We start from the raw sequence: 13,884 nt of genomic DNA, 5'->3' as shown, positions 1-13,884 counted from the left end.
CTCAGCTGAGGGCGACGTGACCCATAATTCACCTCCCAGTTTGCACGTCTCTCCCTCTGTAGATGATAACGATGACTGGGGTGTGACAAGAGAGCTAGAATGGGTAGGATGTTGGAGAAGGCTGCCCAAACATTAACCGAAGCAAGATTTCCAAACCAAATCACTGGTTTCCCTTGACAAGGGTAGGTTTGCTCATAACTAGGTTAGTCCAATAGGGGCGTGGTGGCTCAGTGGCTAAGACGCTGAGCTTGTCACTCAGAAGGTCAGCAGTTCGGCGGTTTGAATCCCTAGCGCCGCATAGCAGTGTGAGCTCCCATTGCTTCTCCCAGCTTCTGCCAACCCAGCAGTTCAAAAGCACGTAAAAAAATGCAAGTAAAAAAATAGGAACCACCTTTGGTGGGAAGGGAACAGCGTTCCGTGCGCCTTCGGCGTGGAGTCATGCTGGCCACATGACCACGGAGACGTCTTCAGACAGCGTTGGCTCTTCAGCTTTGAAACCGAGATGAGCAATGCCCCCTAGAGTTGGGAATGACTAGCATATATGTGCAAGGGGGGAACCTTTACCTAGGTTAGTCCAAGACCTAAAAAGCTGCATTCACAGGTCAGGCTAATCCTCCCCAGTTTTAACCAGTATTATTAGGTTGAGTGTATAATTTGCAACCAGCTCAGTCCAGTTTGTATTGGGCAAAACCAGAAAATGATGTAACACAGGAACAAGGTTGGATGGGTTATAGGAACTTAACCCGTGAATCAGAAATGAATTTTTGTACAATTTTGTGTAGCTCACTTGCCAGAGGTACTTTCGACACAGAAGAAATTAGACTAGATTAGCAGCAGAGGTTGGTAGCCAGCAGGTTCTGACCAGTTCTGAAAAACCGGTAGTGGAAATTTTGAGTAGCTCTGAGAACGGGTAAATACCACCTCTGACTGGTTCCGCCCCCTCCTGAGTCCCAGCTGATTGGGAGGGAAAGGGGATTTTGCGTGGGCACCTTTCCCTGCCACGCCCACCAAGCCACACCCATAGAACCGGTAGTAAAAGAATTTGAACCGCACCACTGGATAGCATAATGGTCTCTTCTATGGTTCTCTTTAAAATAAGATTGTATCATTTTTGATCCAGCATATTGTAGGAACCAGTTCTCAGTACAGGTAGCCCTCACCTTACGACCTCAATTAAGCCCGACATTTATGTTACTGAGAAATTTGCTAAGCGAGTTTTATCCCGTTTTACGACACATTTCTTAACTGCAGTTGTTAGTCACAATTGGCTGTTAATTGAACCTGGCTGCCTTGTTGACTTTGTCAGGTTACAAAAGGGGATCAGCTGATCCAGGGACACTGTATGACATGAGTCAGTTGGCAAGCGTCGGAATTTTGATCACGTGACCAGGGGATGCTGCAATCGTCCCGTGAAAATGTCACTTTTTTTCAGTGCTGTTTCGAAACCGTGAATGGTCAGTGTACTGTCAAGCCGAGGACTACCTGAATTTAAGCCAGTATGTTATTTACCTGGGACGCGTGACGTGTTCTGGGAGCAGAAGCCGCGTTGCATTTCAGCCGCCTGGATTTCGAAGTTAGGATATTGTATGAATCCATCCATTACCTGAAGCCAAGCAGGAGAAACCAGTCAGGGGTTAAACAGCGTTTGTTGTTTCCATTCAACACACACCACTTCCTGTTGGACTGTGTCACAGGCAGGCGGGACCCGAGTCCCAAATAGCATCAGAAGCAGCAGGTCTGGCCTCATCACAGAGGCCCCTGGGGAGCCCGTGACTCATCCTCCGGATCAGCCTTGCTAGAAGCAGCTCCCATACAAAATGTGCAAACTGGCTTCATCCTTTTGTATGATGTTTGGTGTGGAAACAACATCTGCTGTAAAGGATTTTAACACAAAGGGCTAGCGTTTCGGCTTTTCAGCTTGCTCTTCCTTCTCCCCTTCCCTCCCTCTTTTGATTCGTAGGAAGAGAAGTCATCTTAAGCCGAAATGATCAAATGTATCAGGGCTCAAACCAGCTTGCAAGTCCAACTGACGCCCGAGTCAGCTACCTTGTGGTCATAAACATCCATAAAACTTAGTATAGGTATTTGTTCCCTGCTTGTACAATGCATTTAACCCAATAGTATAGCCTTTATTGTCATTGTATATCATGGATACAACGAAATTGGGGTTTTTGTTTTTTTTTAAAAAATGAGATTAGGTTAGAAATTTAATCTCCAATCAGATTAGAGTAGGGATTCACAGGTTAAACTTGATTTGTGTCTCTCTTGGGAGCACTTTTTATGGTTTCCTGTTTATTTTCTATAAAGCCACATCAATAGGTTTAGTCAATAACTGAGCTAGGAAAATTGTACACACACGACATACGAGAAACGATGCAGAAAGGATTCATCCATCCTACAACAACCACTCTTTACATTACGGGGTTAAAACACAGTGATGTGTGTTCACCAGCCTCTTTAATTAATACACAATCTTAACAGCCCCACTGCCTTCCAAATGTATAACTCCCATGGCCAGAGGAGCAAGGACAGAATCGTCTATCTATCTAAAAATGGCTGTGTGTTTGAGTGTGCGTGTTCCAGCATAACTCTGGAACGCCTCGAGCAATTTCAACCAAACATGGTACACAGATGACTTACTCTCTGGAAACAAAGAACACCCCTTGGTGTGTGTGTGTGTGTGCGTGTTTCAGCATTACTTTGACTTGACGTTACGGATATAATTCATTCCTTTTCCTGACTAATTCAGGATTAGCATAAATAAATACCTGGGTTATCAGCTAGTACAGAACAGAATATCAGAATTGGAAGGGACCTTGGACGTCTTCTAGTCCAACTCCCTACTCAAGCAGGAGACCCGACACAAATGCGAGACAAATAAATGGCTGCCCAATCTCTTCTTAAAATCCTTCAAAGATGGAGCGCCCACAACTTCAGAAGGCAACCCGTTCCAACTGGTTCATTGTTCTGTCAGGAAATTCCTCCTTAGTTCAAAGTTGGATCTCTTCTTGACAGGTTTCCACCTGATATTTCTCCTGCCTTCAGATGCTTTGGAGAAAAGGTTGACTCCCTCTCCTTTGTAATGACACCTGATATTGGAAGGCTGCTATCATGTCACCCCTAGTCCTTCTTTTCAATAGGCTACCCAGTTCCTGCAACCGTTCATCGTAGGTTTTAGCCTGCAGTCCCCTAATCATCCTGGTTGCTCTTATAAATAAGCTATTTATAATACCTTATACATAAGCTATTATCCCCAGATAATAAGGCCAATAAGTCTGATTGGGCTTATTATCCGGGAAGCGCTTACTTTGGGGGAAACAAGGTAGCATGTCCACTTTATCCATCAGTTCAGCTATTAAGAAGTGAAAGAGCTATTAAGCTTGGAAACGAAGTCTCAGCTCCTAAAAGACTGCTGCTTTTCGGATGCTATTAAACCTTTCCAGCAGAGCTCAGGCAGAAGATTCCAGATTGCAGAACATCTTGTTCTGCACTACCCCGCGAGGCTGCCAACTTCGTGACATCGCAAAACTGCCTTCGAAAGTAAAAATAACTTGAGAAAAAGAGTTTTCCCCCCTTCAGTTTTGCTATCCGTCCCAAATCTGGCTCAATGGAAAGATTTATGAATCAGTAATGAGGTTAAAGGCCACGACTAACGACAAAAGAGAACATTTGTTACTGATACTAATTATAGATGATATTCTAAGCAGGAATCTTCAACCCCACCCCACCCCAGTCCATGGAATGGCATCGGTCTGCGGCATGCCAGTAACTGGGCGACACAATCAAGCAAAGCCCCATCCACGGATGTAGGAAGCATGTGAAACCATACCCACTTCAGTCCACGGAAAAACCATTCTCCCCGGAACTGGTCCCTGAAGCCTCCAGGATGGGGGTTCACTTCAGGTTACGTGGAACGCCGACACCCAAAAGGTTGGGGGGCTGCTGCTACCCTAAAACTCTACTGTGCACAGATGTTTCACCCCAAAAGACACATAGCCTTTCTCTTTAGAGCAAGGCATGCACAAAAAATGTTTCCAACAGTTATTTTTAAAATTATACGGTGGGCCATTTGAACAGGCCCTTTCCTTGCCCCACAGGTCTCGTATCAGTGAAAAGAAGTGCTCCATTCCATATTTATACTGTGGGAGGGAATTGCGAAGAAGAACTGGGCAATTTTTAACAGTTCTGAATAGCATTCGATGGCTTTGGCCTTCAGGAAGTATTTAGTCCACTTTTGATGTGAAAGCAGATGCTGGAACTCCTCTTCATCGCTGGAAGCTTCCACAAATTTTTTCAGGTTGTTGAACTGATCAAAACACCTGATGTCATCAATCTCGACGCCTTTCTCAATCAAATACGTGATGCAGGCTTCCACGTCACTCCAGCTGGGCGTGTCACTCAGGGCCATCCAGGCGAAGCAGGAAAACTCTTGCAGAGACGCCATCCACATCTCCAGGTAGTCTATGCAATGACTGTAGAGGCAACGCACGGCCTCGGAGAAGGCATCGCACCCGGCCTCCAGGCCCTCCTTGCGCTTGTCGGCAAGCATCCCCTTCACCGTCAGGGACATGAAGTTCTGGGCTCGACGGTCCAGCAGGATGGTGTGCACCGAGTCCAGCGTCTTCATCACCTCCACCAGGGAGTTGTTTTCCCGCTCCATCTCCTCGATGTGCAAATGGAAGGCGTTCATCAGCGAGTGCATGTGCCAAAGGTAGAGCTCGCCGAACTCGTGCTCGAAGAAGCTCTTGAGCACGGCGGGCGGGTTGCTCTGGCCCAAGAAGAAGGCCTTCAGGGCCGAATGCATCTGGAGCAGCTTCGTGATGCCGGGGAACAAGGAGAGCCAGCGGGTCCTGCTGTGGGAGAGCAGCCGCTTGTATTCCACCTCCACAAAGTCGCAGTACTCTTGCAGGGGCTCCGTCCGCACCGCGTAGATGTGGAAGTACTGGTAGATCTTGAGGATGATGTTCTCAACGTCCACCTCGAGGGCGTCTGCCCCGTGGTGGATGCAGTTGTGCAAAACGTGGGCAGGGCAGCGCACCCCGATCAACGTCTCTCTCTGGAGGGATTTCTTCAGCCGGGCGAACACGGCCCTCGCCTCCTCCTCTTGCCCAAGTTCACCAAACATGGTGTTGCAGTTGTCGCCCGCGAACGCCACGCACTTCTGAAGCAACCTGTGTTTCTTAAGAGCTTTGACAAGGGAGTCGGAAAGATCCGCCTCGGTGGGAGTTTCCTGGAGTTCCAGGAGTTTGGTCTTCAAGCCGCCGTTCCTGTAGTCATAATATTGGATGAGTACCGGGACCATTTTCAGGGCCCTGTGGCTGCTGTCATCTATAGCCACCCCGCAGAAAGGGATGCCGTATTCCTCCAGGGCCTTCAGGTCAAGGCTCACTGCATGTTGGGCGAGCACAGAGTTCTCGAGACCATCTGTCCTGGTCCGGGTGTTGGAAAATGTTTGCGCTATCTCTGCATCAGGAAACATTTTTCTGAACAACTCCGACGTGCGGCCTGTTGTTTTGTAACTGTTGCAACTTGGGATGGTGTGCAAGGGTAGCGTGCTGTCCGCTGCAGCAAGAGCATCCTCGGCTTTCGTGCCTGGAGTCCCCAAAAATTCGGTCAGTTTTGCAGACCAACTGTCTCCTCCAAGAGCTTTCTTGTGCTTTTCGGAGGACATGTGGTACTCCAGGTCACTGGCACCTTTATGTGCAACTGACACAAACGTGCCAGCTTTGCAGACCAAGCACTCCGCTTCATAGTCATCTCTACCTTTGCGAAAATGAGGATATTTCTGCTTCAGTTTGTCAGTAAAGACGCATTTTCGTTTAGGCATTTTCTATGTTCGGGGTGGCTCACCAATCCAGCCTGGGAACACTGCAGCAACAAAGTACAAGAGCAAAATCAGAAAAGGTAGATAAACGCTAACAATCAATATATTCAATCGACATATTCTATTTCGTTTTAAATATTTATTCTACACACATTTAGTATGTTTATAATTAGAAATAAATGATTGTGCTTACCAAAACTGATTTAGGCTGAAGGAAGCCGCTTATTTAAGGTTAAGTCTAGCAGCTGTCTTAATTTTGATATTCAATGTTCAGAGAGTCATTCTTGAGACATTGTTGCTCCTCAGCTTATTCTGATCAGTTTCAATTTTGAAGAAATGTCTTTTTGTTGTTCTTACTGTCACTTAAATAGTTACAAACAGCAACAAACATTTCACATATCTAGGGGAATAGAAGACAGATCAAATTCTCTAGTAACAGGAAGTGTTTCTGGCCTGTGCCCTTTTTGGTGAATGGATCTCATGATTCATCTATAGAGGTTGAGTCTAAATACTGTTGGGTACATTCTGTCAAGCATATTGTAGGGATACAACTATTGTCTTAACACTGTATTATACGTGTACATAATATGCATAGTATGGATTGTGCTACCATGGTTTACACACAACCATGTTATATAAGGCAAGGCAGTGTCATATACATTATTAGTTCAAGGAAAATTAACTTCATTTTTGTAGGGAGTGAGATTGGGTTGCGTTTAAAAAGGGGTTGTAGGAGTGTGAGAACACAAGGGACTGCAGTCAAGGCCTTTCTCATATAACAAGCATGCGTCCATCCCAGACTCATGCCAACTTCTGCATAAAGAAAACAAAGTTGAGTGGATAAGTGTCACATTAAGCCAAAAGGAGGCTCCAACCATCTCCTCTACAATATTTGGGTTTCCATACCTCAGAAAAAAAGACCAACATGCGTAATTCAGAAAAAAAGTGCACAAGGACAACATATCATTAGCTTGTGGAAGTCATTGCCACAAAATGTGAAACCGAATATATTAAAGGAAGAGGCTCTATCAAGGACTATTGCAACTGAAGAGTGGAGGAAGGGACCCCCAAGGCCACATGAAGGACCAACACTGCCTTGGCCCAATTCAGCACAGCATCTCCTATGACTGATAACCAGGGGTCCCTGGGAATAAACTAATGCCAGGCTAGTCAAATGACACAGATGTTGCTAAATGGTCCAATTTTGGGTCTCGGGCCACCCCTACCTGCTCCTCAACCCATCATAAAGTATTGGGGTGGGGAGGGGAAGGATTTCCTTGGGGAAAAAATCTTCCTTTTTCTTGCAACAGCTGTTTGGGATGGAAGTTGGGGAAAGCTGGGTCAGGCCCAGAAAATGCTAAATAAAGCGTCCCTGATAACTACCCCAAATATCTTGGTTTTATAGAGATAGGAGGAGTGGATTTTCCATCAGAAAAAGGAGCCACAAATACAGACTTTCTACTGCTCTTTGTGCTCCTGTACCCCTCCTCCCCAAATGCCATTATCTTTTATTCTGGGGTAAATGAATTTCAGACACAATCACGCTGAGATTTTAGTTACTACATTTACGAGGCAGTAAAAAAACAGAGAAGCAAAGAAGGTGAGGACAATGAAGAATGTTTTATGTTTGAATGGGTGTGCAGAGAGCTTTCTCTCCCCCCACCCCCATAAAGTTCAAGCTTTCCAGCACAAATCCGCTGACGTTAACAAATTCTGATCAGTTTGGCATTTCTGTGAGCTTCCTCCTTGCTTATGAGCAAGTGCATGTATTTGGCCCTGCATTTTACATCCCATCTGCTTGGTTTCTCTCATTAAAGCATATGGAACTGCCTCAATAAACACATCTTGATCTTAGCACTTCCTAACTCTAGGATCTGGCTGGAAACTGACTTAAGATTCTCTGCTCCAAAACTGCAGACCTGCACCAAGCCACCCTGTCCTCCCACTCTTATCCTAATATAAGATCCCACCTTTTTATTGCTAACATGGCCGTGGATACAAGCAGATACTGCACTGCACGTGTAGCCATGGAGGAAAACATTTAGTTAAGGACTGGACCTTCCTTGGCCAAATGCCTAGTTTCCCAATGGGTATGCCTTGGTGTGATCATCTTTATTAGGATTTATTGTCTGCTTTTTTTACAGGGGGAAAAACAGCACTCATAGCTACTTAGGTAAAAATATTCAATGAAGCACAGTATGCATCGGCTCTCTTAAAGTTTGTTCCACGCCTTTAACCCCCTCTATGACATTCCTTCTGTCCTGGCCTCTTTTCTGCTTTGTGATCCTTGGGGCTGACTGGGTTCTTTCGCATTGACCATCAAAGAGCTTTTGAGATGTTTTACGACGGTATTATTGCTAGACTCTCGAACAACAATGAATTAACGCAACACTGGACAACCACACCAAATAGAAAAAAGGAAAGCCACATCTGGCTGCAAACTCCAGACCATGGAACAAGGACACAGGGCTTTCTGTATTCTGTTTGCTGGCCACTTAGTGGCTGTCTGGATTCTTGCAAGCTAGTTAGGGCAGTCCCACAGATCCAGGCACTCCTAAAGAGGGGTGTCCCTCTAGCCAACCCCATTACGCCTGTTAATCTCACCTCATAGAAGGCAGGTACACAGAGAAAGCTCTGGGTACCTTCTTTCCTTTCGGTGCCCTCCAAAAATCCTGGAATTGCTCTCTCACGCATCCACACACTCATCCCACGCACAAGCCCGGATGGAGGAAAATTCCATGCAGCTCCAGGGAGGTGATGGTGATGGGGGGGAGAGAGGGGGGGGGAAGAGGAAGTAAAACAAGATCCGGCTGCTGATTCGCCATTTTGCAGATCCTCCCCCTCCAAGCCACCACAAATAGCCACAATGCAATCAAAAGGGGGGGGGGGAGCCACCACCCTTAGGGTGAGTTTGCACATTTATATAATTCTGCGGTTGCTGTTGTCAGAGCAGGCGAGATGTTCTGTTTGGAAAAGCAACACATGCGCACACGGGGTTGTTTTTTCCCCCTGGATGTATACAACACAGCGAATCTGGAACGAAGGGCGAGAGGCTGGATTTCTAAATCCCTCTAAATAAACAAAAGAACAAAATATTGACTGTCTTTCTTTTTTACTTCTTACTTGACTCAGTCTTCCAGATGCCTTGCGCAACAGGTTCCCATCCCCCATCACAGTCACAGAAACTGCACGCCCCACATCAATTAAGCATGGCCTTTAACCCTCCTCTGTGTATTATGCTTAGGCATCTGAACGCCATTGTTTGTGCACAATGACACAAATAGACATTTGTGCAGGCATACTGATTTGTAAGCCACGATTTAGGGCCTGCAGGAACATAGCTTCACTATTTGTTTAACAGATGAGGATAAAAACATGTGACGGCTGAATTCAGAATGCGATGCGGTATCTGGATTTAGATACCCTGTATGCCCCACTATAGTTCACTTGGTTTTACTTTGGTATTTTGGAAGCCGTGGCTCCTGGCTGACCATAGTATAATTTATCAAGGGAGGTGGGGCGAAGTTTTGTGCAGACTCACAATTGTCAGCAACGTCATGGCCCAAACGCCAGCTTCCTTAATCTTCTGTAAGTTCAATCATCTCCAGGAACCTCCGTCTGACACGGTTGCCCTTTCCTTCTTAGGACTCGGACCGCTGAAAAGGCAGAGCTTTCCATGACAGTGGAAAAGCACAAGCAATGAATCATCATTTTCTGCGGCCATTTCTTTACAGCTAATTACCACCAAGAAATTAAAAGACGCTTGCTCTTAGGGAGGAAAGTGATGGCAAATCTAGACAGCCTACTAAAAAGCAGAGACATCACCCTGCCAATCAAAAGTGCCTATAGTCAAGGCTGTGGTTTCCCCAGTTGCAATGGATGGCTGTGAAGGTTGGACCATGAGGATGGCTGAGTGCCACAGAATGGAGGCCTTTGAACTCTGGTGCTGGAGAAGAAGACTCCTGCATTGAGTCCCTTGGACTGCAAGGCCATCCAACCGGTCAGTCCTAGAGGAGATCAACCCCGACTGCTCTTTAGAAGGCCAGATCCTGAAGAGGAAACTCAAAGACTTTGGCCACCTGATGAGAAGGAAGGAGGACTCCCTGGAGAAGAGCCTCATGCTGGGAACGATGGAGGGCAAGAGAAGAAAGGAATGGCAGAGAAGGAGGTGGCTGGATGGAGTCACCGAAGTAGTCAGTGTGAGCTTAAATGAATTCCAGAGGATGGGAGAGGACAGGAAGGCCTGGAGGAATGTTGTCCATGGGGTTGCAATGGGTTGGACATGACTTTGCAACTAACAACAAAAATTACCACCTCTGAGCTGCAATCGTCACAGAATATAAAACTGGATAAAATAACAAGTGATAAAACTGAAGACAGAAAACATAAAGGAGTAAAATCATCCAAGTGAGAAAACTCATTGGCACCAATCCAATCAACCTCATAAACATCCAGGAAGGGGATTGAGATTTCTAAGGGAGGCCACCTCACAAAACTCTACACCCTTCTTAATCTCCCAAATGGAGGGGACTAAAAGGATCTCCAATAATGACCAGTATTTGCAAACAGTGGTCTGAAAATACTTATGGAGCCTAATCCAATGAGTGGCTCTAAAAGGTCAAAACAGCCTTCTGAATTGAAGCCGGAAACCTACCGATAGGCAATGGAGTACCCACAACATGGGTGTCCGAAGAAGCATCCAAGTAGCCACGTTTCTGTGTAATCTTCAGTGGCACATGGTGGCGATCTGATCAGGTGGTCATAAGGTCCAGCTCCAAATAAAGCAGCTGCAACTGCTGCACCAGGCAGAGTTGGGCAAAGGACTCCTGCCATGGCCTCCACCGTCCATCCAGCAGGATTTCCATTTTGAGGACTTGCTGACAGCGACACCCCATCTGAAGTTAAGGCTGGAGCACACAGGTGATCTCTAAACAAAACGTACACCTGGTTAATATTTACCTTCAGCCTGTTTCATCCCATAGAAATAGACAGCCTATCTGGCCTCTACAGCATACCTGGCCCCATCCAGGTGGAAATATTGATATTGAGGTGCTTTTTCAGGAAGGCAACTGGACTTTCTTGCCTCCTGAAAAAACACCTTTGGGAAAACCATGACTGAGAATCTCCATAGAGATTGCTATTGATGGTAATGATCCTCAAAGCAACTGCTATCCTGTTAAAGTAGGGGTGAGGGAACTGACTCTTGCAGGACCCCCTCCCCCAAATGAGCTACTAGGGTAACCTCTTCTCACCTTCCCCACCCCCACCCCACAGGTACCACCCAGTTAGGGAAGAACAGTGAGAGCAATCAACCCATGGAACAGAAGTTGTGAAAGTTTCAACACTGGAAGGCTTCAAGAAGAGACTGGACTGCCATCTGTCAAAAATGGTGGAGAGTCTGCTTGGGCAGGGGGGCTGGACTAGATGACCTGCAAGGTCCCTTCCAACTCTGTTAATCTGTAACAAACCTTCTACCAAGACGGTATGCCTAATCTCCAACTGTCATGTGAGAACAAGTACATCGTGGTGTATGGTGTGAAAAACTATTCCGGACTCCCCCAATTCCTGTTCTAGATCCCAATGAAGGCCATCCACCTTCATTGGAGAAGAAGGAATCAGAAGAACAGCAAAAACTGGGAAATGCACCAGCTGAAGTGTATTTGCTCAGGGCCATGGTCTAGATCAGGGATGGCAGACCGAGGGGCCAAACTGCATCCCAAAACCCGCTTATGTATCGTAAAGTGCCAACACAGCAATTTAACCTGAATAATGAGGTTTTACTACCTAAAACAATGATAAAGAAGGCAGTTCAGCTAATTGTTCTAAGGAAAACGTCATAAATACACTTTTGTGCCCCTTCATTTTTTTCCTGCTTGTGAAATATTATGTTTAGCAACAATAAAAAAGAAAATTTTTGTAACATCATTCCTCTCCCTCTTTCCTCCCTTTCTCTCCCCCTTCTCTTCCCCTCCCCCTTTTCCTCATCTCAGTTTGTTTCTCTCCCCTCTTTCTCTTTCCCTCCCTCTCTTTCTCTTCCTCCTTCTTTCCCCCTTTTTCTCCCTTCTTTCTTTTTCCCTCCCTTTTTCTTCCCCCACTTTCTCTCATCTCCATTTGTTTCTCTTTCCCTCCCTCCCTATCTTCCCCCTTTCCGTTTCTTTCCCTCCCTCTTTCCCTCCCTTTCTCTTCTCCCCTTTCCATCCCTCTTTCCCCACTTTCTCATCTCCGTTTGTTTCTCTTTCCCTATCTTTCCCCTTTCCCTGCGTTTCTTTCCCTCCCTCCTTCTTTCCCTTCTTCCCTCCGTTTCTTTCCCTCTCCTTCTCCTCTTCCCTTTCTCTTTCCCTCCCTCTCTCTTTCCCCACTTTCTCTCATCTCCGTGTTTCTCTCCTTCTCTCCCTCTCGCTATCTCTTCCCCCTTTCCCTCCCTCCCTCTTTCCCTTCGTTTCTCTTTCCCTCCCTCTCTCTCTAGACTCTATATAGATCCTTCCAAAAGGCCTACCATGAAACATCAGAGACCTCAACCAAAGAAACATCACTTTTTACATCACTAGGAGAATAATACAAGCGGGGAATAATAATAATGGAATAACAGGAGTTTAAAGGGACCTTGTAGGTCATCTAGTCCACCACCCCCCAAAGCAGGAGACCAAAATGCTGTTGCAACCAAAGGTGCTTGTGAGAACTGGGGTGCATTGACCCATAAGAAGGAAGATTGCCTGGAACGGTGGTTACAAACCTGGGGCCCAAGCCCCAGGGGGGGGGGGCAATTTGATTTTTAATGGGAAGAGTTTGAACCTTGTTTAAACTAACCTAATGGCCTTTTAGGCTTCACTTTTTAAGTAAAGTAAGAATGTCACAGGTGGGTGGGGGCATCAGGATTTTAAAGATGCTTAGCTCTGGGCCTAGAGAGACCTAGAAAAAAGTTGGGAGCAGGGGGTTGGACTAGATGACCTCCAAGGCCCCTTGCAACCTATCCCGATTCCGGACAAACGGCTGTCCAGTCTCTCCTGAAATCACTTCCAACCCTTCGCCCGTTTTTTTTTTTTTTAATTTTATCCCTTACTCTTCTCCGGTCACCCAAGTGCGAAGGCTACAAAATGAGCGGTGAATTCAGTCACCAGGTTCTCTACGTCTTGTGTTTACATAACCCGAGAAGTCACCGGGGGGCCTAACGGAGATATACCAGCCCCGGTTTTAAATACGTAACAAACATTATTCCCTCATATATTGTGACTAAAGTTAAAAAGTGCAAAAAAAAAATCTCCTCAGAAAAGGCCCGAAGCGGGGGGGGGGGAGAATGGCGTAGCAGAGTTGCGCATGCGCGCTGCGGCCCTGCGGCATCCGGAACCTTCTCGGCTGCCCAGAACTGGTTTGAGCCGGTTAGAACCGCCCGCTCCTGCTCCCCCCCGCCCCTCCCTTCGCCTGGCTGAGAGGATTCTGCTGCGACATAAACGCCTCTTGTCCATTTGCCGTCCTCCGCTCAGGGTTATCCCTCCGCGCCGCGTGAGCCCCGCCCTCCTCCCCCCCCCTCTCGACGTTAAGATGGCGTCGGCGCCGACGGGCGAACACAAAATGGCCGCCGAGCTGTGTCGTCTCTACTGCTGCGGGATCGGGGAGGGGCTTCCTTTTGGTTTCCCCTCCCCCTCCCCTTCCCGGATTGGATTTCCATGCTTGCTATTGCATGAAGTTAAAATGCAGCAGGATTTGAAGGCTAAAGCAACTAAAAGGATTTAAGGACGTGCCATTGCAAACCCATAGGATTTAATGCAGGGGTGTTCAAACTTGAGAACTTTTGAGACTTGTGGACTTCAACTCCCAGAATTCCCCAGCCAGCTGAGCTGAGCTGGCTGGGGAATTCTGGGAATTGAAGTCCATAAGTCTTAAAAGTTCCCAAGTTTGGACACCCCTGGTTTAATGTGTATTTGGGGGTGGGGGAGGACAGGCAACCTATATCTTCACAACACAACATGCTTTTGCCGTATTATTAAGCATGCTTTGCAAAACCCACAGGGAAATTGGGTCAAATCCTGATAAGCCGGAAAGGTCTTTGATTGGCAGTTCCC

The 13,884-nt window shown here is 46.6% G+C and overlaps 1 protein-coding gene across 5 annotated transcripts in view; it reads right to left on the bottom strand.

The window, feature by feature from the left end:
- Positions 1-9,506, bottom strand: part of LOC309400166 (uncharacterized protein) — a 189,538-nt gene extending 180,032 nt beyond the window's left edge. The window contains exons 1-3 of one of the 5 annotated variants that reach the window (XR_014176619.1): positions 8,429-8,583; positions 2,488-5,868; positions 2,191-2,453 (exon numbers count right to left, since the gene is read on the bottom strand). Coding sequence is in view for 3 of the 5 variants with exons in the window: in XM_081968544.1 (XP_081824670.1) it covers positions 4,106-5,827 (1,722 nt within the window). In the remaining 2 variants the exon portion in view is untranslated. Of the gene's footprint in view, positions 1-2,190; positions 5,869-6,017; positions 6,225-8,428; positions 8,584-9,365 lie in introns of those variants that run through there. The other 4 variants (XM_081968544.1, XR_014176618.1, XM_081968545.1 and 1 more) reach the window with 4 other exon arrangements.
- Between the last annotated feature and the right edge of the window lie 4,378 nt (positions 9,507-13,884).

This window comes from Natrix helvetica, assembly GCF_964273705.1.
Source record: "Natrix helvetica genome assembly, chromosome: 16".
NCBI classification, from domain to species: Eukaryota; Metazoa; Chordata; class Lepidosauria; order Squamata; family Natricidae; genus Natrix; species Natrix helvetica.
This window is presented reverse-complemented; position numbering and strand designations above follow the sequence as displayed.